Source organism: Heteronotia binoei, chromosome 4 (genome assembly GCF_032191835.1).
Source record: "Heteronotia binoei isolate CCM8104 ecotype False Entrance Well chromosome 4, APGP_CSIRO_Hbin_v1, whole genome shotgun sequence".
Taxonomy (NCBI): Eukaryota; Metazoa; Chordata; class Lepidosauria; order Squamata; family Gekkonidae; genus Heteronotia; species Heteronotia binoei.
In genome coordinates, this window is record NC_083226.1 from 49,701,522 (window position 1) to 49,725,648 (window position 24,127).

The window sequence follows — 24,127 nt, forward strand, 5'->3', positions numbered from 1 at the left end:
GAGGCATGGAAAGGCAGGAGCAAGCGGCTCCCACACTCTCTGAGAGAGCAGGTGCCTGGCACTGCTGCCCTTCCCTGATCGAGGTGTGGAAAGGCAGAAGATAGCACCAGGCTCAGCTGCCCTTCCAGCTGCCAACTGAGGCTTGGAAAGGCAGGAGCAAGCAGCTCCCGCTCTCTTCCAGAGAGCCCACACTGAGTGCACTTGCCTTGCAAGCTGCAAGCTGCAAATTTGCAGCTTGGGGTAGGTGCAGCCTGTGCCCATGGGCATGGCTTCCCTCGCCGGGCAGCTGGCTTGGGGCGGGAAGCCCTCATTCGGACCGGGAGGTTGGCAGCCGTATTATAAGCATTAAGCCTTCCTTTGGCTTCAGTCAAAGTTTCTGGACAGCAATCCAGTATCTTTGATTCCTGGACAAAACACATGTTATAAATTATTAAGCCATGCTGATGACATCTTCTCCATTCAGTACTTGTCTATGATTTCTACCGACTAGCAGTACAAGCCCGGCAACAGTTACAGCAGTCTCAGGCGACCTGAGCTCACTTCTGGATCATGCCGCCACTGTGGCACAATGCCAGTGAGCTCAGGAGGTGTTTAAATTTACAAACCATGGACCTAATTTTTTTTTCGACTCACACCCATCTCTAAGTCTAGTTTTTATATTATACTAGGAGTAAGGCCTGTTGTAAAGAAAAATACAATGGGCTCTAGAAGGAGGCTTTGGCAAGTGCCCCTTACCCTTGCTGTCTTCCCACCCACCCAAGTGAAGGCATTCACTTCCACCCACCTCAAGTTGTAAATCTGAGTGATTGCCAGCCCTCACTTGGAGATTGGCAACAGTGGTTCTCCAGGAGGAAAGGCCTCTCCCTCAGAGGCCTATAGTGAGGCCTTAGGAATTTCCCACCAACCTGGAAAGGTATCACTCAAGGGGAGCTGATCTCTGCTATCTGGACTGCAGACAACAGAGCTCTCTCCCCATCCTGGAGAAAATAACTGACCTGGACGGTGAACTGTATTCTCCTGAGGCCTCTCCCTTTCCTGACAAAAGCAGCCTGGGTTGCCTAGCAACAGCCTCTGGCTAACACTTCCCAGGGGGCAGCCATGGGCTCTAAGAAAACACTCCAAGTGGGGCCTGGCCTCCCTAGCTATTTCTGTGACCCTTGGAGGTTGCTTGAGCTGGGAGGCCTTTTGTGAGGCTGCAGTAGCTCTGCAGCCATTTTTGAGGCTGCTGCTTGAAGGGCACTTGGTGCAATTAGTCAACTGATCAAAGCCACCAAGTATTCCACCGTCTTTCAGTTTGCAAAAATATATTTTAAGGATTGTGTACAACACATAATAGACAATACAATAACGATAGAGGCTGGCAGTGCTAGGGCCTTTTAAAGTAACAGAAAACCCCAAAGGCCAAAAACCCCCATCTCCAAATGAAAAGATATAAGTCCAAACTTGGAAATAGCCCAACTGAAATTCACAAGGTGGGTGGCTCCTGAGGAGTGTAGGTTCAACGCAGCTGCTTTCTTAAAAAGATGTCTCTCTAGATTTTGATGATGTTTCAATTCTTTCTTCAGTTTGACAGCTTAATTATTTAGGAACCCTGTTCTACATTTTCTAATCACAGCATTAAGCTTCTCATTTCAGTGCGAATATTGGGCTCTTTCTTTTTGAGGCTGGCTGACGGAGAGGATGCAGAGAATAGCTGGAGATGTGGCTGTTTCTGAGATAAGACTGCATTTGGCAGTGTGTTCAACATTCTTGGGCCTACAATAGGTGGGGGCAGGGGAGTCAGCCAATGGAAGGCCAGAGATGGTGACCAATGTGTGATGGGCTAACAATGTGTTCCTGCAGTAACTGCTGGTTGAGTTTTACTGACAGAATCAGCTTTGCTGGCTAGCAAAAGCCACTTGGGCAGGAGAGAGGAGTGAACTCAGCAATGGGATGCAAGCAGGCCTCAGATTCAGTGGGAGCTCACAAGAGTTCCACCTCCTTGTCCATTGAATAGTATTGCAGATACATAACAATCCCTGGATGAGCTCCACCACCTATTTTTCTTCAAAATGACCCCTAGACGCAAGTACTTTTGATTGATAGTTTGATGGGCCAAAGGCTGATACTCCACAGTCCCACCAAGCCCTAACCAATCAGGATGGTCAGACTTGCTACCACAACAGAATAATTATTACTAAAATATTAGGGGCTATGATGTTGGTAGAGAAACTATCACATTAACCTGCCGTATACTGAGTCAGACCACTATTGAGATCAGTATTAGCTACTCTGATTAGCATCTGCTTCCTGATCTTTTAAACTAGAGACACTGAGGTCAAAACTTGGGAAATTCTGCTTACCAAGTACATACTCTACCACTGAGCCATGGCCCCTCCCCAAGATCCACATGATTCCCCCACAAGAGAAGAAATTAACACGAGACATACTGACAACTCAGCAACCAGGCACCAAAGAAATGCGGCTGATCTGCTTCAGTACTACATGAACTGGGCACACACTGAGGTGACCAGAGATAGTAAAAGCAACCATATTGTCTTGTCTTTAAAAACTTTCTATGTGGTATACACACATGATCACTGTTTTCTTCATACTGTGCTAGCTACCACTATTTAAAACTGCTCACAGCTAGAAAGTTGCTACTGCTGTATGATAGGTAACAGAAATGAAAGCTCATGTTGTGCAGAACTGTAAAAGAGCTCAGCAACCTTCCTAGGATGCAACTTTCTAGACAGAGGTGATCTCAGGCAGCAAGGGTGGCAGAATGGCTATTCTGTATACTATTTTGCATAACGATTAAACCATCCTTAAGCGTTCCTCCTCTAGAACAATTGCTAAAAGGATGATGAATATTACTAGAATTTCAGCAATTCAGTTGCAGTATATTAATACGACAATGTGATTTAAGGAATATGGTTACCGGAGACCACTCTTGTGCCAGCCACTTGGGACAATCAAAAATGTTGCAGGGCTGAACTATAGGCATCTTTGGAGTGTACATGCACTTCCACTCCTCCACAGAGCTGACAAGCCCCTGGATGTCCTCTTCCACACAAGAGACTGTGCGGCTCTGAATGCCTCCTCCACAAGAGGAAGAGCAGGCAGTCCATGGAGTGCTTTCCCACCTGCAAAACAAGACAGTTGTCAAGGAAAAGACACAATACCTGAGCCACCTTGCAGTGTGTGTCTTCTTACAGACTGGCATTTCCTCAATAATAGCAGCAAAGCATGATTATGCTGTTTGCTGTAAACACTCTGAGTCTCTTCCACGGGCAAACCCTCTCGTCACCTGCTAAATAATTTGTTTTTTGTCTATAAATTTGTTAGTGACTTGTCCAGTAGGAAAACCTTTCAAAAGTGATAGCTCCTGTATGATATTAAATGCTATTTAGCAGTACTAAACAAGATAAAGACTCTATGAATATTGAATGAATGGTAATGAAGTTTAAATGAGAGGGCCTTTACAAAATTATGAATTTCACTGTATAAATGGAAGAATAAATTATGCCAGTACTTAGTTATCACCACCTCAACCTGAGACTAGGCCATGTATGTATCTCATGAATATCAGACTGCAAATCAGGACATTTTCTTAACCCTTCTATTCTCTGATTCCTGGAATCCAGCAATATTTATCCTTAAAGGAAATTCAGACAGACTTTTCAGCAGAATTATATAAGTTACCCAAGCAAAGTACCTTTTAAATTTAGAATTACTGAAAAGACATCTTGGGTACAAGGGAGCAAAATTTCCATTTTTACTTTATTTTGCTCATTTAAATAATTTGGTCTCAAATTTTTTAACCAGTTTAAGACTTTTGACATTGGCAGTGGCTATTATACTTTTATAGAAGCCTTAATACAACAAAAATGTCTTGCTCTGATCTTACAGATTGCTTCATAATAATGTCCCAGAGGTCTCTCCACCTCTCTCTCTGTCTCATACATAATCTCAACCTATGGACGAGCCTTTACAGTAGTTCAATTTATATCACAAGTGAACAGCTTTTGGTTACTTGTTCCACAATATTTAGGCAACTTTTCTGATAAACAACTTCTATGTCAGGGATATCACATTTGCTCAAAGTTCAAATTGTTTATTGCCAGGAAAATTCATTCCCCCCCCTTGTTGGTGGGCATTTAGATTTGATCTGTTTTCCTTTGAAATCAATTGCAAACTTAACCATTATTTCAATGGGTGCTGACTGAACAACTGGGGAGAGGATCAAATCTGACAAGGTAAGTAGAAAGATTTTATCATGTACTGCAAGACCATATGTTCAACAGGGTCCTGGCAAGAGAAGTGACAACTGTGGTCCCAGGCATGTAAGACTGAACTGTGTTGGGCAAGTGCATGTATCAAACAGGTATACTTGTGTCAGCTGTGGATCCCTGAAAAAGTATGCTTTGTGGAAAATCTGGGTTTGCTGCCACATAATATGTGATGCAGCCCTTACTGTTCAGAAGTAAGTGGCTTGTGACTTACCCCAACACCAAGTCTCAGACCTGGATGTCCACTACTATTGTTAGAGAGGGGTCATTAACTAAATTAACTTACAAAAAATGGGTTGAATAATTCAGTAGTGTGGCTAAGGCCTACCTTGGCTTCGGTGGGGTTTTTTCTCATGATGATGTCACCCAGAAGTGATGCCATCATGCTGGGCATGTTGTGCTAGGGACACTCAAGGATTCAGATAAAAACTCTATGGTACCAAAGAGTTTTTACCTGAATGTTAGAGTGCCCGCCACAATGTGCCCGGTACAATGACATCATTTCTGTGTGACATCATCACGCTGGGCATGTCAAACAATGACAGAGCTCTTTGGGGGTAGGGATCCCCCCAGGAGCCCACTCCATGCTGGCAGGTTGGGGGCCGCCAAACTGGGGGAACCCCCACCCCAAGTGGGAGCTTGGCAGTTCTATGATCCAGTGGCATCTGTGTTCTTTATTAATTACACTAACTAAACAAACTGAGAATGTATTTATTCCATTTATATGCAATGGAGACCAAAGCAGCTTATGTCTCCTCATCTCCATTATATCCTCATAACAATCCTGTGAAGAAGGTTAGGCTAAGAGAGTGCGTGACCAGCCCAAGGCCATCCAGCAACCTTCCATGACAGAGTAGGGATCTGACTCTGGATCTCCCAGCTCCTAGTTCAACACTCTAACCATTGCACCATGGTGCAGCAGAAGAGCTGCAACACTGCAAATGGTTCTTATATGACAAAAGGAGAAGGGAGAGTAGATTGGAAGGAACACTGTTGCCATCTACACCATCTAAGCTGTGCTTTAGCTTGCTTTTCGGGCTTCCTATCTGCAGGTATAAAGACTGAGCATGGCCAGAGGCTCAAGTTGAAGGACTGGGCAAGCATGAAAGTTCTGGTCGCCGCACCTCAAAAAGGATATTATAGCATTGGAGAAAGTCCAGAGAAGGGCAACTAGAATTATTAAAGGGCTGGAGCACTTTCCCTATGAAGAAAGGTTGAAATGCTTGGGACTCTTTAGCTTGGAGAAACGTCGACAGCGGGGTGACATGATAGAGGTTTACAAGATAATGCATGGGATGGAGAAAGTAGAGAAAGAAGTACTTTTCTCCCTTTCTCACAATACAAGAACTCGTGGGCATTCGATGAAATTGCTGAGCAGACAGGTTAAAACGGATAAAAGGAAGTACTTCTTCACCCAAAGGGTGATTAACATGTGGAATTCACTGCCACAGGAGGTGGTGGCGGCCACAAGTATAGCCACCTTCAAGAAGGGTTTAGATAAAAATATGGAGCACAGGTCCATCAGTGGCTATTAGCCACAGTGTATGTGTGTATATAAAATTTTTTGCCACTGTGTGACACAGAGCGTTGGACTTGATGGGCCGTTGGCCTGATCCAACATGGCTTCTCTTATGTTCTTATGAAAGAGTTTTAGTCTATGGCTTGTGCTCTTGAACAAGCTGGCCCATTAAATTCAGGACTAACCTGAGATACAGTTGGATATTCTATTTGCATATTGTATTTTGATTTTCTTTGTATTGTCATATGCCACTTTGGATCCCTTTGGGAAGAAAAGTGGTGAAAAGATATTCTAAGAAAGAACTTGTTCCTGTGCTTCTCTGGAAGCTCCCAATGCACCAGCTTTTGAGTCTAAGTACTGAACAATTGTTTTTTGTATTTGGAATTAGTTCACATTCCAACAAGAAATATGAAATCTTTGTGTTTCTAACAGTTATTGTAGCCAAACAGGGGACTAATATATGCCTTAACAACATATTTGCAATCAAATTATATTTAAATAGATGACTGCTTTAGTGTTTGAGTTCATGATTTGTCTCTAATAAAATGAAGAGAAAAAAAATTCTTGTACAGGTAACAAAACTAAAGCTAAACCAATTTGCATAAAGTTGCTTCTTTCTGAGTGTAATTGCAGAGTAAGGCCCTTAATCACTATTCTAAAACAAACAAAAATAAAAAAGCTTTCACCTAGAATTATTTACAGTTTATATGCATTTATTATAATATTTCCTGTATAATTTTGTAGAAGAATGCCCAAAACTGTTGAGAAACATAAACTAAGACATTTTTATTAGCTCAATTAGTAATTAAAATACTTCAATAAACCGAACGTCCATGTTAAAACTGGAATTGCCAGGGTTTTTAAAAAAAATTTTTTATAATAAATTAAACTATATATTTTGATACTTTAATTTTAAGGCTTTTGATTGTAACACTTTCCCCACTAACTGGGGAACATAGAAACATCATTTACCATTACATTTTTTCTGAAACGCACTGCTATAATAAACTGTTTATAAATGTTACTGTGAGACAGATCAGATCCTGACTGGATCTACTGACTACCAAATATGTACCCAGTGTCAACTGGCCATTCCAGTGACAAGGTACTTAGGTTTTAATGATCCACAATTATTCTGTTTGAGCAAAATTTAGCTATTACTTTTTTATATGAGGCGAGGTGCAGAAAGCCATGCAGGGGAGGGGGGGAAGGCATAATTAGAGGAAGTGGTGTGTGGATGATTGGCATTGGTGGAGCACTGATCACCCCCAGACACATTTGGTTAGATAAGAACCTAAGATTTGCTAGATTCAAGCCCAGTAGCATCTTAGAAACCAACAAGATGTTTAGGGTATAAGCTTTCAAGAGTCAAGGTTCACGTCAAAATTTTCAGGATATACGATACTGAGAGTCAAAGCTCCCTTGAAGATTTCAGGGTACGATCTTATATCTAATACTCCCTCTAAGCTGTGGAGTCTTGTGAGTGAAAATTCTACTTCGTGAACTACTGACATTAAAGTTGTGAGCTACTGCATAAATTAGTTTGCTCTAGGGCCATTTTTCCTGAACTAAGACAAAAATGTGTTAGCCGAAAGCTAAAAACTGTGAGCTAGCTCACACTAACTCAGCTTAGAGGAAACATTGCTTATATCCCCAAAATTTTATTGGTGTCTAAGGTGCTGCTGGACTTGAATATAGCTCTTCTATTGCAGATCAAAATAGCTATTCTTCTGAATAGTATACACTATTATAGTACATTTGTTAAATGAAGTATTTGATTTACGTACCTAGGAAGTGGATGGTAGAGGTCATAGGGCATGATCTGTTTGTATCCATCACTGTTAGGAACAATAATGCCAACCCTCTGAGTAGAAGGTACACACAATAAAATAAACACTAAATGATTACATTATACAAAAAATAGCATTAAATAGATTATTAAGTCATTCTACACATGCTGATAAAAATCTAAAACACCCAAATATAAGGTGTTTATTTGGACCCTGAGACTGCACATTCATAATCTCATTTGCAATTGCTTTCCCAAATTAACATAATTATCACACTGTAACCTGATATATCTAGACCTGAATTAAGTCCCTAGAAGTTAAACTAAAACTGAAAATGAATGAATGCGCAGTATGTGTGTATGCTGCGAGGGAGGGGACAAAAAGTATTCTTTGATATATTAGTAATCGCAAATGGAAAGTACCGTAGTTCATTCCCAGTACTCCTGTCTCCCTTTCCTCTAAATTTCAAATGTCAAGATAGGAAATGTGATATATGAAAAACACTGACAAAGAATGGACTTAAAAAAAACATAAAATTACTCTCAGCTGACCAATAAGGTTCTATTTGGCAATATTTCAACATATTGGAAGAAACACCGTCATTAGTTCAAAGATGCTTCTAAACAGCAATGCTTATTGAGAAACAGAAAAGGCAACAGACAATTCTTTGCTTAAATGGTACTGCCTTTTTAAAATATAGCTTCTGCTGTTGATTTTGTGTTATGCTATACCTTGGTGGATTCTGTTAATCTGTATGGGCTAGCATCAACCAGAACCCACACTTGCTTTTAAGGTTTGCAGTCAGTCAGCATTCTCATAAGTGTGCTACTAGTTACTGACAAAAACATTTGTATGAGAGTGCCAGTAACACACTACTTGTGAAGTTCTAAACTGAGATGCACCCTTCTAAACCCACTGACTTCATTGTAGTTAGAAGGATTTAACTCTGTTTAGGATTGCACTGTACAGTTATCATTAATACCCCAAGTATTGAGCCTAGAGAAATTATGTTTCCGTATCCATTTCAGACATTAGAAATAAGGACCTAATTTTTGTAAAGTTTCTCTTCCTGGTTACCTGGAGGCATCAGTTCCTCATTATAGGCAGCCAGGTTTGTGCCTATTTCCAAGCCTGCTCTAAACAGATCAGCCATTTCCCAGATTAAACTCTAATGTTGCTTTAACTAATTCACTTTGACTCACTTCCAGGCTCTGATCTGAATAGGCTCTTTTCACACTACAGGCTACAGTCAGACGCCTGTAAGGGTGCTTATAATAAGGAAATCATCAGTCTTTTGCATTAATTATATCCTTTATACTGAAGTTACTTAACTAAACATACCTTTTAACACTTTGAACGACACCCTATTAAATAACCCACCCTGTCTCTGCTTGTCCTAGCAAACTAATCTTGTGCTTCTATTTCAAATGCCTTTACATTTTCAACTTTCCATTCACACTTCTGAAAGACAAAAATGATTCTTTCTGGCCTTCACATGCATAGATTAACTCCATCAATTCCCTGAGTATGACTAGAGTCAATTCACAGAATATGACTAGAGAGAACAAAGAAAACGGTACAAATGGAAGCATAAATATTTTCCTCCTAAAGGCAGTATTACAACTTGGATGGGCAGGCACCTCACACTCTAACAGTGACGACAGAGCTGAACTGAGAGGGACAATTTGAAGTGGAGAACCAGAGGCAGAGGATTTTAAACTTTTCCCACCAGCTCATTGATTTTCCCTTTTATTGCCATTAAATTGCTGGGCATAGGCACTTAGGGAGCAAGTGGTTGTGGAAGGAACAATTGCAGGAGGAAAGCAAGAAACTAAGATGAAATAACTGGTAGGGGATAGAGGCAAAACCTCAAACTAGGTTAGAAAAAACAACAGAGGCACAATGGTTCATGCATTTACTAGGAAGTTAAGTCCTAGGGTTGGGGTCAGCACACCCTGAGGTGTCCAGGACTTCTGGTGGGCTCCACCGCAGCTAACTCTCTCCTGCTCACATGTCTACTCTGTCACCCACACTCATGTCCTTTCCTGCTTGCAAGTGCTTTGTCGCCCGTGCTCCCAGCTGCATATGCTGCCTAGTCCTGCCAGGGAAGGGCAAGTGTGTGGTACACACAACAGCAGTTCATGGCAGTGTCAGCTGCACCCAGAATCATTGGGAAAGGGTGCGCAGGGAGGCTGGGCAACTGTGACTGCAGGTGGTGGGAGAAGCTTGTATGTGGCCAGGGGAAAGATGCTTAGGCAGATGAGGGTAGGCTTGTGGGTGGACAAGAAGAGGGGGCACAGTAGGGGGCAAAAGGGGCCCTGGGTAGTCTCTGGAACCACCCCTAGTAAATACCACTGAATTCAATGATGCAATTCTGAGCATACATCCTTGGGCATCTCAATCACCTAAGGCATTTCAAGAGGACATTCACAAAGCTTAGGAAATTATTAATGACTGTTGCTTCTCATGCAGAATATATTGCACACAAGACACGTCAGGCAATCTGGAGAACTTCTATAGGTAAAATCCCCCCCCCCCTCCTTTAACTTGTTTTCAGGTTCATTCATTTTGTTGGTCTGATGATTGGTGTGTTCCCTGCTACCGCAAGCTTCCCTCCTTCATGACACTGCTATACAGAAACAACGTTAAGTGTGCTGCCCTACTGTCTCCATCGTTGAGGCCTGCAGTTTAAATACTGGGAAGTCATCTAAACCTTTAAGTCACATTAGGAAGTTTTGCTGTCAAGCTTACAAGGTAGCTAAATAAAGGAAGCATTTATACTTTTTCTCTGCAGACTGTGCTAAGGATCCACACATGTAGATCCTAATGAGATTGAGAGTAAAGCATTGTAGAATGGAGAAGGACAGGATAATTTAATCGATAAACCTGTTGTGCTATTAATTAATCGGAATAAAATATATGCACGCAGCTCGAAGAGACATTTTCTGTGGATGTAGGGCATTCAAACCTGTATCAGCCCGCACTTTTCGAAGGCTTATTGCCATATGGAAGAATAAATTGGATTTGCAACATAAGAGTGTTCAACGATACTGTATTGAAGATACAGAAATCATTGTTGCAGAGAGGTGGTGAAGCTAGTTATACACGGAAATATACGGTTTTCTCCCCAAGGATCCACACATGGCAAGAATTCATATTCATAAGTCTTCCAGCTTGGGATTTTTTTTTTTGTAAAAATAGTGCCAAGATCCTTATCTCGCTGTGTTCTGTTAATGAACACAGTAAAAGCAGGAATATAGATTTACTATTGTATTTGCCTCATAATTGCTATCAGTCCAAATACTTTTCCGGGACACAATGACAGAATAAGAGGAAGAAGAAGACATTGGATTTATATTCCGCCCTCAAGAGTCTCCCACATTTATATCCCACTCAAGAGTCTCAGAGCGGCTCACAATCGCCTTTATCTCCCTTCCCCACAACAGACACCCTGTGAGGTGGGTGGGGCTGAGAGGACTCTCACAGCAGCTGCCCTTTCAAGGACAACCTCTGCCAGAGCTATGGCTGACCCAAGGCCATGCCAGCAGGTGCAAGTGGAGGAGTGGGGAATCAAACCTGGTTCTCCCCGATAAGAGTCCACACACTTAACCACTACACAAAACTGGCTCTCACACCAAACTAGCTCTCAGCTAGAAATTTGTTGCATAAGCTGCCAGTCTGTAATTAACTAACTGACTTCTAATTAGTTAAGAAAACATCCTATCAAATACTCTCTTCCAACTTTATTCAAATTCAGTTTCTTATTCATAATATTGAATATGACTTCTGTATATATCATCAATCACTCTGAGAAACCTGTGTTTCACTTCTCTTTCAGAACCTCTTTCAGTTCACTCCCATCATAATTTTATATACAGCTACCATTATCCCCACAATTCCATAGGGGTAGCCATGTTAGTTTGTTACTGCAAACAACAACCCTTTATACCAACTTATGCCTTAGGTGGCTAAAAATGTGGGGCCTAGTCCACAAAAAATGAATGCTGGAATAAAATTTTGCTAATTTTAAAGGTGCCATGAGACTCCTACTAATTCACAATCCCCTTAGTAATTTTTTTCTAAATAAGATAATGTTAGTTGCCCTTTCTTGTTACTGTCTCTTGCTACACATTATCTATACACAACCAGTACAGCATGCAGTATTTCACAAACAGAACATCATACGTTTGGAATATTCTGTCTATAAGGAATGGATCAGGTAGAGGTGACAGAGAGCTTTGGGGCAGGGGAATAGATGCCTTCCTATTTGCATTCTTAGTTCTGTTAAACGTACTTTTAGATGAAATAAATACAGAAATAAACACACAGGATTCACAAAATAATGTGGTACAGCTGAAGGTGACAGCCTTGTTGTAATTTGCCAGTCTTTTCATGTTATCTTTTAAAAAGTCAACAAGAGTAATCAACAATCTGCTATGCTTCAGAGACAGTTCCAGATAGCCAATTGCATTCTAAGAGTCCCAGTATGCCAAGGTAGTAGTGTCTGGATATCCAAACAGCTTTCCTGCCTTTTGGGATCTTTATGTCAATAGCCTCACCTAGATCTGTCTTGTAGAGAGATAAAAAAAAATTACTTCTTGACATCTGCCCAGAAGTTATTTTTCTCTTTCACTTTTGATTTGCATGTACCATGCAGCCACCTGTATTAACAGTTATGCATATGTAATGTCAGATTATTTAGAAAACTAATCTGGAAAATAGCTTTAAAATAAATTCCCAGACAAATGGCATGTACTTTAATATAATAAATGTCAAAAAGGGTAAACATTCTAAAATAAACGACAAAAAGAAATATCTAACCATCTTTATCCTGCCAGCCCCATGAATGTTAACCATAGTCTGTCCTCTCTGTTTATGGTACACTGCTATTTGGAAGCTTATGGGTTAAGATTCTTGCTCACAAGTAGGGTTGCCAAGTCCAACCCCAGAAATATCTGGGGACTTTGGGGGTGGAGCCAGGAGACTTTGGGGGTGGAGCCAGGAGACACTGGGGTGGAGCTAGGGGAAGGGGGGAAAACGGCGCCGGGGAGCGTGGCTCCGGGATGGGGCGGCTCGCCATGCTCCCTGGCGCCATTTCCCCCTCCCCCCGCTTCCATTTTTTGGGGGAGTGGGGGAAGACGGTGGAAATCCTGGGGCAGCTGCGGTGGGCGGGGAGGGGGCGGCAGCAGCGCGGCGGCCTCGCCGGCTCCAGGATGGGATGGCTCGCCATGCTCCCTGGCGCCGTTTCCCCCTCCCCCCGCTTCCATTTTTTTGGGGAGCGGGGGAAGAGGGTGGAAATCCTGGGGTCCCCCGGCAGGGCGGGAGGGTTGGGAAGCCTACTCACAAGAGATAATTCCAGCAGGAACAACTTGTAGACCCTGGTCTCTCTGTGGCAGGCTAGCTACATACGATGTTTGATAACTCCTTGCTTTTATTGACTCAAGCAGGTCAGAAACACATAGCTGGTATGCTGAATGCACCTCAGATTGCACAAGCAACACAGGCTTTGCAGAAATGAATTTTACTTTGGAAGTTTGGGCTGTACAAAATCTTCACTCAGTTGGTAATTCCTACAAAGGCCAGGCAATGGCAGTGGGTGTACCAAAAAAGGGAAAGAAAAACCCTGTTAAGGTCGGGAAAGCCAGGACAGTGGCACATTGCCAGACAGAAACTTGGACAGCTGCTGGTACCCAGATGTCTTAGAAGGCAAGTCAGGGCCTATGGGTCAGTAGGGCTGTTATGTTTATGCACGCCTCGGATTCAGGAGCTCACAGGAGCACAGCTCTGAACCTTTCTGAGGGTTCCCCCTCCTCCTCCCCACTTTGGCCAGTGACAAAGCTGCATAATAATCCCTGGATGAGCTCCACCACCTATTCTTCTACAAAGCAACACCTGTCTTCATGTGCAATTTAAATTCAAAAAGCAGCTTTCAGTTATGGGGTACAGAATTTGAACTGAAGCCACTGAACAGGGTCAGGTGAATTCTTTATTCCAATGCTGTTTCCCAGAGAGAAATCCTCTTCCTTCCCTGGAAGGCTATTGAAACCAAGGCCAAAAGAGACACCCAACACTGTGAGTTCTGTGAATGGAACTACCAACATTGTTAGTCTAGTATATTCCTAGTCCAGTGTCTTGTATTGGTGAGAATCTGACTAGGATTTCAGACACAAGAACAAATTCCCAAACCATCATGAAACTTCCTGGTTAACTCTGGGCCAGTCTTCTCCCTCTCTTTCTCCCCCTCCCCCTCCTTCTTTTTCTGTCTCATATGCAGAACTTCAATTATTTCATAGAAATGGGATAAAAGAGGAAAGTAAAAATGATGTACATTGCCCATAGCTCCTTGGAGGAAGGGCAGAATGAAAATGATGGGAGAGCTGATCACAGACTCCCTAAAATGACACAATTTGGCTCTAGACTTTCAGTATTTGCCTTACACATCTTTGTAATATTCTGTGCCCCTTCAACCCTCTGATCTCTCATTGAACTCCATACACCTCAGCAAAATCACATGGCATAATACAGTCTATCTTGTTGTGAATGATATAATACATGCCTTTCAAGGCTTGGGAGAATCAACTGTCTGAATTTCCCCCCTACAAATAAGCATGGGCACATGAAGAAGACAGCCAGCCTAGAAATCCTCTCCCTACTGTGCTGGATTTTTCATATGTATAGCGAGGGATTCTTTATTTTTAAAAAGCCTGTTATTCACCTAGTGCACTCCCAATTGTTGAGAAGCTTATTAAGATAGTAAAGAATTTTAAAGATCCGAACCATAGTTAATGCATCAAATGCAATCAAAACATCAGGCTCTACCAACAGACACCTTGCTTATTTTGCAGAGTGGAAGAAGAAGATAGGCAGTAGCAAGCCATGTGACCTCTCCCACTCTTGCAATAAGTATGGTACCACACCCTCATATTTCTTGCCTTTTGTCTCTTCAGCAGTAGGCAAGCAGAGCTGCTGCAGACAGGAAAAGGACGGAAAGCAATGATGAAGCAAGCATGTTTCTCCAATAAAAGGCAAAACACAAGAAGTCTATGATGAAGAAAAATCTGAGTATCCTCAGTGTAAGGCAAGGCCAATAATGAGGATCAAGGATTTAGCAAAGCTCTCTGAAAATGGTTAATTTCATGCAACCCCCCTCCCCTTTTATTAGCAGGAGGAAGAAACAGAAACTTCCCATTCATATGTAAACAAACAGTGGAAGATGGGTGTTCTTGACTCCAGGACTTTGATGGGGGTCACAGGAGGGAGACGGTAGCACCACTAGCCAAGCTGATGCTATGCTCAGTAAAGTCTGCACTTTATTCTACTTCCTATGCCTAACTGTATTCACAGCTTTTAACATATCATGTGGAGAAACACCATTTTAGGCCTGTGCTTGTCTGGGAGTTGGCTAGAGGAGTCTTAAGCTCTAGGCAAGGGTTTGGCCTAGTCTATTCCTCCTTCCCCCTCCCCTCCTGTCTGGAAGCAGCACTTCTTAGGAGAGCTCCTAGGGAGACAGGAAGTCTTTCAGGGCTGGTCTCCCAGAAGGCTGCAGGAGGGAAAAGAGGTTTGATTTGAGACTTGGAGGTTGGTGAGTCGTTTCTGGATGGTATGGTCAGGGCCAGTTGTATATTAGGGAGAGAAGGAACATTTTTCCCTACTTTAATTTATGTCTTCTGTTCACCTTTTTAAAAAATGCCTGTATATAGTTATAAACTTAAAATAAATGTTTTGTCTTTTTAAATTTTTATAATGTTATTAATTTTAACTACAAAAGAAAAGAGCAAAAGCAAAGATACATACAAAAAGGGGGGAAAGGGCATTTACAGAGTGGGGAAAAAACTGAAACAGAAACAAGTACAAATATATCAATTATAGTTCTACCTCCAAATAAAATACCCAGATCATTCTACCTGCAAGTATAAAGTTCTCCCTATATTTTACCATCTTTGTCTTTCATTATAGAAAATTTTTACTAAACTAATACTAGCAATATAAATCTAAACAATTCTTCTTGAACACAAATAGGTATATATATATATATATAAAAAATTTTTTTCAAGACATCTCAACACAAAGCTGTCTGATTTAGCTTAACCATATTATAAGCACAAACTAATTTGTTGGTTTAACAATATCATTAAAATAAGCACATAAAAATCATATCTTTATCCTTAACAAATTAAAAAAGATACAACATAATAATTTCTCTATCTCAATATAAACAGTTTCTCCAAAGGAACATATTAGAGACAAATCTACCAGATTACACAATATTTGTGCTATCTGCCTTTTTAACAATTAGTCCAGCTCTTATATCAATATGAGCAGTTTCACCAAATAAACATACTAAGAATAAATCTGCTATGTAAAAATAAATGTGTTGTCTGCACTCTTTAGCATTGATCCAAATTAACTGTATGTTTAACTAAAATTTTAACAACACCCTTCCTTCCTTAGGATCTCCCTTGGTCTTTTAAAATCACATACCAATTCATTATTAATAATTCCATATTTGTTTACCCACAAGGAAAACCAGAACTCAGGAATTCTTCTTCCCAAAATTTTAAAACTTTTGGATTCTTTTAGTTTCTATACTCATATTATACCAATGAAAACCAACTTAGTGTAACCCAGACTTCACACGTTCCATATCTAACTATCCACAAAAAGGGAAAAAGTTCAAGAGTCCTTCCTCCTGAAAGATTTCCACATCTTAATTTGCTGGCCGGGATGCACCTTCTCTCTTCTCAATGTGGCCTGCCCTCTCGTTAATGGGAAGAAGAATTCAGCGCCATTTCCTTCTCTCAGCATGACTTCACTCAATCTTAATTTCCAGTCTTGTTTTGTAACTGTGTCATAAGGATCCATCTTGGTTTTCTTTTGTTCGTTTCGGAGCGGATCACTTTCCCATTCTAATTCCGCAGATGTCATCAGAATCTCTTTAGCACTCAGCTCCTGTAGATTTGAAAGTTTGCTAGCTTTCAGCATAAAAGCTCCCATTTGCTTTTTAATTAGCTGCATTAATGAGCCAAGATCCTGTTTCAGAGAAGTGATATTCCATAAGATATTTTTTTATGACATTTCGCTTGGCAGTGCAAACTCAGTCTCTTAATTCAAGTTGAAAAGTAGCTTAAAGATCCAGTTAAATTGTCATTCCAAATCAGCTCCAGCTGAGATTTCAAATGTTATCATTTCAATTGCAGTCGAACGACAGGAACAAATCTCTCTAGAATATATCTCATTTATGTTCAGATTATATTGCAGCCAAATAATAGTCTCTTTAACATATATCCAAGTATTTATATTCAGTCCAATTCAAGTAATTACCGATACTTAAGATTGCTCATAGACTTTTTGAGGCCTCATTTGCAAGAGAAGTAGGCGTATAATCAGCCTCTATCCCTTCCTTTGAGCTAGCCGCTTGTTGTTATGCAAAATGACCCATCCACTGGTATTGAAAACTTACTTACTTGCCAAGTAGAATTGTCACACTAGAAGTAGAAAGGCGATACATCAAAGGCTTACTGAAAAGAGCGGAAGAAAGCAGTTGGGCGTTCATCTTTTTCTGCTGCTACGCCAGCTATCATGGGGGCAGAGCCTTGAGACATGCAAGAAGCACAGGAACAGCTGCCGTTGTGCCCTTAGCTCCCTGCAAAAGTCCCATGCCGAAGAAAAACCTCTCTAGGGTCTTCCTATGGGGGCGCCACGTCTGTGATGCCCCTCCAGCCGCCTGATTTAAAGGTGCCACAGGAGGACGATCTGCGGACACCCCTGAAGGCAAGATGACATAACCCAGAAGATCATTTTGTCTTTTTAAAAAATAGTCCCTCTGTACCACATAGTTTTCCCAACCACCTTAGACCACGCTACTGCAAGAGGGGAGTCCAGGGAAGGCATACAGTTGGCAAGGGTGCCAATCCTCCAGGGGTCTCCCAAAGAAGGACTTTGGTCTCTGGGTTAACCAGGTGCTGGGTTGGCAGAGGACCTTGAGGCCAGGCCTCAGAACTGGCAGGAAGGGGGATTGGGAGTCCTGTTCCTCTTGGTCAGGAACCCCTAAATTGAACAGGTGGTGGCAGCATGCCCTAGTGGCGTGAAGAAGATAAGCTCCCTTCAGGAGTTGGTAACTCAAAAGGGAGTTGACGGGACCGGGTCTGAAGGCAAAATCAGGCTGGTTCTGTCACATTTGGCAGTAGCGGTGGGATTGGACAGACAGAAGAGACAGAAGACCAAGCCAAGTGTCTGAACAGGCATTTTAAGCTGGTGCATCCACCAGGCAGTGACAGAAGTGTTGTTTTATTTTTTTGGGTCGACTGGAGTAGGGAAAGTTTAATTTAGTTAGGATGGAGTATGCAAAGACGTGAGACATCCTGAAAATGACGAAGCCACAGCTCCAGGAAGAGTGTGCAAAGTGCAAACTGGAGTGTGAAAATATGACTGTGTCAGATATACAAGCCCTCCTAATTGACCATAACCAGCATGCAGGGGCTCCTGCAAAAGTGTGACCAAACCCGTCAGAGGTGGACCTCCAGCTGCAACTGGAACTGAACAAATGCGTATCCAGGCTTATAGAGAAGAGGGATGAAAGACAAGCAGAAATCCACAGACAGGAGAATGAAAGACAAGCAGAAATATGCGGACAGGAGGACAAAAGACAAGCAGAGATCCGCAGATGGGAGCAGGAAGAGCAATGGAAACATGAGCTTGAGGTGCTACAACTGAAAGCAGCCCAAAGCAAGAAAATCAAAGTCAGCCCCAAGAACTTTGCTGCGTACAAAGAGGGAGAAGACCCCTCAGTGTACCTTTCCAACTTTGAGAAGGCGGCCAAGCAGTGAGGTATTGTGGAGGAAGACTACATGTCTTACCTCTGTAGCATCCTGACTGGAAAACTTGCAACCATTTATCACAGCATGCCTACGGAGGATGGGGGGATAACTTTTGCAGCCTTTAAAGCCACCGTCTTTAAAAGATTTAAACTAGGGGCGGACCACTTTCGGAAGCAGTTTAGGGGCTTGGTCCCATCACAATGTAAATCATATTCTGAATTTGGGGTAAAGCTAAATGAGCTGGGGAAGAGATGGGCAGAGGAGGCAAAAGCCCAGGGTTTTGAGGCTCTATTCCAGTTGTTGGTCTTAGACCAGTTCTACTTTAGACTTCCTAAAGAGTTGAAATGCTTGGTAAAAGATAAGAAACCAAAAAACATTGCAGAGGCCTCAGAACTGGCGGACGAGCTGGTGTTGAACAGAGAAGGGTTGTATTGGATGCCTTCCCAGTTGGGAAGGGAACAAAAGGGGTCCCAAAGGGGTGGGAAAGTACAACCTCCCCCCAAAAGGCAGAGTGTAGGAAATCCCCTGATTTGGCTAATCAGGATTGGCCCCAGATTCGAAGGTGCTACAACTGTGGGAAGGTTGGACACCTCAGGTCAGCCTGTCCGGAGCTGCAAACTGAGACCTCCAAACCCACAATTAAGGCACCAGTTACTCCAAAGGTGAAGGAGGAGCAAGTTGCAGTAGTGAGCCATGAGTGTCTCTTGTCAGAATATAGCCTACAGAGTGGTTTTGTGGAACCTGTAAGGCTAAAGGATCGGTTGGTTTTGGGATATGCTGACACTGGTTCTTCAGTAACTTTGGTGAGGACAGTTCTGATGTCAGAAGCTGATATTGCCCCTGATATGTCATTCCAAATCCAGGGGGTTCTGGGACCACCTGCTATGATTCCTGTGGCCTGGATACCAGTGGAATGGAGAGGGTCAGTAGGTCTCACAGAGGTGGAGGTAATGAAGGAACAGGCAGTTCCAGTATTATTGGGCCGGGATTTGCTGGCTGGCCAGTACCTCATTAATGCAGTAATACGCAGTCAAACCCACAGAGAAAAATGGGAGGAGAAAGGCAACTTCAAGGAAGCCAACTCATCACCAACCAGGAAGGGGGAAGTTACCCAGGTTACTGAGGATGGAGAGAGGGCAGTCACCCAGGAAGAGGAGAACCAGCCCATCTCAAGCCCTGAGGAAGGGTGTTTCCAAGAGGGAAAGGGCTGCTATTTTACCCAAGAACAGCAAGAAGCTGTGGAAACTTCTAGGCAGGAAGGGGGTCAGTTGGACAGTGCTGAAAAACCAACGTAGGGGACTGAGAACCCAAACCAAACTGGCTGAGGGTCCTGGAAACACTGGGACATGGGGTGGCTTGGAGGAACAGATGGCAGAAAGTCTGGGGGAGCCAGAGGTTCAAAGTGACCCTACTCTGGAACCACTGCGTAAGGGGACAAGGGACCAGGAATTGGAGTTCTCAGAAGTTCTAACTGAGCAAATGGTATGGAAACAGGGTTGATTGTATAGGCTATGGCTGCCACCTGATAGGTGTCTTGGGAAGCAGTCCAACAGCTTGTGCTTCCCAGGAAATACAGGCTATAGTTCTTAGAGTTGGCGTATGACATACCATGTCCTGGACACTTAGGGGTTAACAAAACCAGATGGAGACTTTGTTAAACTTCTACTGGCCAAGGCTGGCTCAGGATGTGAGGGACTACTGCAAGTCATGTCCAACATGCCAAAGGGTGGGCAAGAGTGGATGTAAAACCCGGGCTTCTTTGCAATCCCTTCCTATCATGGGAGAAGCATTCCAAAGGGTAGGAATTGACATAGTGGGCCCGTTCCCAGAGAGGCAAATGGTTTATACTGATCTGGCAGAGGACCTTGAGGCCAGGCCTCAGAACTGGCAGGAAGGGGGATTGGGAGTTCTGTTGGTCTCCGTCAGGAACCCCTAAATTGAACAGGTGGTGGCAGCTTGCCCTAGTGGCAGGAAGAAGATAAGCTCCCTTCAGGAGTTGGTAAAAGGGAGTTGACGGGACCAGGTCTGAAGGCAGAATCGGGTCGGTTCCGTCACATATCCTTTACTACACTGCTTGTAGAATGAGCTCTCAGGCTTATATGACCTGAGAAAGACAGGATTGGATCATCCCAATGACATTTATCCTGCCCTTTTCTACCCCCCCCCCCCATACCCCTCCTCTTCCGGTTAGCTTACACCTAGCTAAGATGAGAACTCAATGTAGCTTACCAGACGTCTGTTTTATATGTAACTGGAATGTTTATTGGTTTTAAGGTTTTAACTGTTTTAAATATTTAATTGCCTATATATTTAAAAGTGTTTAATTTTATGTTGACCAATTTTTGGAAGCCACCCTGAGCCACTTTTGGGAAGGGCGGGGTATAAATCCTAAATAAATAAAAATAAAATGCCACACTTTCCTTCATATCCCTGATTCCCCTAGCTTCCGATTTGCCCCAATTATGGTCCTCTTCCTGTTTTGACAATTGACTTCTAGTAGAGGGATAATGAACCAAAAGTGAAACAGAATGGAGCAATTAAGCCTTTCAAAATATAAAAAGAAAATGACCAATATAGTATGAGTGGGATTTCCTCTCTGTTTGCTGCCAGCTTTCCCTACCCCTCCAGTCAAAATTGCCTATTGTTTATTACAGTAGAAAGTGTATTAGTAAGTCATGCCCCTTGTATTTTGGACAAATGCAATTATACATGTCTTCCTAGCTGACACCTAATTGCAAGAAGAAATCTAGAGATGGTACTATTGTAATATCTTAACCATCCAGATAGTGTTATGAAAACCTTTCTGTGCTATTTGGATAAAATTCAGGAGTCAACTGTAATTAAAAAAAACACACCTATATACATAAAATCTTTCCCCCGGAAAATCACATTAATTCATAAACACCAGTTAAAAAATAACCAGCTGTATCTGCAGAACAAAGTTTCAGTCCAGTGACACCATTAAGACCAACAAACCAGTCCATACATATAGGCAGAGGGTGAACAGTAAATGAGCCTATAACATAATGATGATGCTTAACAGTTTCAAGGACCAAACCGGAATGACAAGCTTAGTTTATATGGTTACCATTTGCTTGGGTTTAATTCTGGGGGTTGGGAATACATGGCAAAGGAAATAAATATGTCAGAATTGGAGATTGATGGGCAGATGTATCCTTAATTGTGGAATGCTGACAGTAATTAACTGAAACTCAGCCATTACGCTCCATCTGTCTCCTCTCAAGCATGGAGGTGACTTTATAGTGTCATCTTCTATGAAGTGGGCAATAGGGGTGTGCATTCAGTTCAGCTGAATCAAAGAAACCTCCGAATCACCCCTGATTCGGAAGTATATGGCGCCGTATACTTCCGAATCCAATTGGAAGCCATTATACGGGAGCCGTATACGGCTCCCCTTATACTTCCGAATAGATATTCGGAAGTATACGGAACTCCATGGAAAAGGCGGGAAAGGAGCTTCTGCAGCCTCAGGGGAGCCTTTGGAAGCCTTTTCCCGCCTCTCCCATAGACTCCCTGGGATCAGGGAGGGAGGGGGAGTGGGAGAGGAGCCCCAGCAGCCAATCCAAAGCATGCATTTGCAAAATGCATTGCAAATGCATGCTTTGCAGTGCTGTTGTGTAGCTGATGGCTGGGCTAATCCCCCAGCCATCAGCAACATTGTTGTTCTTTTGTTTACTTGGGTATCTGAGTAAACAGTGTTCTCTGGCCAATCACAGAGCAGTGGTATTTTTTGAAACTACTCTGTGTAGGGTCGGAGAACCTTTTTAAGGAGTCTGCCTGGCTGGACTCCATTCCATTGCTGTTGTGTTGGTGTGAGAGAGAGATTGTACTATGCTGGTCCTTGGCCTCAGCTGCTGCTGTTCTCTCTCAGCCTTGCCTGACCTTCCCTGGAAAAGAGAAGACATCTAAGGTAAGACAGTCTTGGGGTTCTTGTTTTTATTTTAGTTAGTAAAAGGACTTTTTAAGACAGAATCCCTTTACTTATGCAGATTTGGGTGGGTGAGTACTGGGTAGTTTATTTGGGGTTAGGGTTAGGGGGTTCTGCTGGGGGTTGGAGCCTGGGGTGGGGGGGGTTGCCAATTTGCCCATATCTTACTTTAGTGAGAGGACTTTTAAAAGTGCAGTGTCCTTTTTCTTTTCCTGATTTGGGTGGCTTGGATTTCTTGGGGTTAGGGTGAAGGTTTTTTTGGGGGGAGGGGTTGGTAAAGTTCCGGTATTGTTAAAAGTCAAGGGGTTTTTTTACTGTTTTAAAAGGATTCTGTGTTTGATTTGTTGCTGCTGTGTTGTGCTGCTGTTGTTCCTTTTCTCTTTTGGTTCTGGTTCTTGGGGGGGGGCTGTTTGGCCTAATTTTCATTGTTAAAAAGGTCACTTTTTAACAGTTGAGTTTGTTGGCCTTTTCTCAGTGATCTGTTTGGATCTGCTGCTGTTGGTTTTGCATAGTGTCCCGTTGTCCCTTTTCCTGGTTCTGGTTTTTTTTGGGGGGGGGGGGTTGACTGATTTGGCCTTTTATTGTTGAAAAGGTCTCTTTTTTAACAGTTGAGTTTCTTGGCCTTTCTCAGTGATCTATTTGAATCTGTTGTTGTTTGGATCTGTCCACCGCTTCTCTTGTTTGAGAGTTGTGTTGTATGGGGCAGGGCTGGAAAGCTGGCATCTGTAGATTCCATGTTCTGTGGCAGGGAAGCTGGCACCTGGATGAGAGACCCAGAACCAGCATGCTTGTTGTGCTTGGCCAGCTCTCCCCGTGTTGTTTGGGGCAGGGCTGGAGAGCTGGCATCTGTAGATTGTGTGTTCTGTGGCAGGGAAGCTGGCATCTGGGTGAGAGACCCAGAACCAGCAGGCTTGTTGTGCTTGGCCAGCTTTTCCCATATTGTTTGGGGCAGGGTTGGAGAGCTGGCATTTGGATTTGAGCAGATTGTGTTTTGTGTGGCAGTGACGTTGGCAACTGGGTTTATATTGGTTCCAGGACAGCAGGGTTCATAGAGTAGATAGATGGATGTAGTGCATTTGGGTCCTATAGAGATTCTCTGATGTGAAGTTAGGTTTGGCTTTGGGTGCCCCAGGAACTGGACCCCCTGGTGCAATTTTGTTTGTTTGTTTGGCCTTGTGGGTTTTGTGTGGGACAGTGCCCTGAAGCTGCACAGCAGTTTGGGGAACTCTCCTCAAAACCCCCTGCTCCCCAGAGCCACTTTTCCCACGACAATTACAGTGGGGGAAGTGGCTCTAATTAGTTTTTTCTAACCATTGAGAACAGTGTTCCTTTTGGGGTGCCCACAGATGGGTGCAGTCTTTTTGGGCCAGGGAGGTTGCATGTGGGGGAGTCCGCTGAAGCTGCCCTGCAGTTTTGGGGCCTCTCCCTCAAACCCCCCTCTGGCCAGAGCCACTTTCCCCACAGCAATTATAGTGGAGGAAGTGGTTAATTGGGCTTTCCCCAGCATTGGTGGCAATGGGCCTTTTGGGGAGCCCAAAGACAGGGACCCCCTGGCCCAATCTTTTTGGAACTTGGGGGTTTTGTAGGGGAGAGTACCTTGCAGGTTCCCTGCAGTTTTGGGGGAGCTCTCTCAAACCTCCTGCCCCCCAGTAGCCTCTAATTATACCCTATGTTGCCATTGATTTCAATGGCCCATAAGGTATAATAGTGGGATAGGGGCACCCTCTTTGGGTGCCCCTGGAATGGGACCCCTTGGCCCAATATCTTTGGGACTTGGGGGG

The 24,127-nt window shown here is 43.0% G+C and overlaps 1 protein-coding gene across 2 annotated transcripts in view; it reads right to left on the minus strand.

Moving 5' to 3' along the window:
- Positions 1–24,127, minus strand: part of ADAMTSL1 (ADAMTS like 1) — a 703,777-nt gene that overhangs the window by 172,739 nt on the left and 506,911 nt on the right. For both annotated transcript variants that reach the window (XM_060237245.1, XM_060237246.1), the window contains 2 exons: positions 7,578–7,628; positions 2,921–3,125 (listed from right to left, as the gene is read on the minus strand). In XM_060237245.1, the coding sequence (XP_060093228.1) occupies positions 2,921–3,125; positions 7,578–7,628 (256 nt within the window). The remainder of the gene's footprint in view (positions 1–2,920; positions 3,126–7,577; positions 7,629–24,127) is intronic.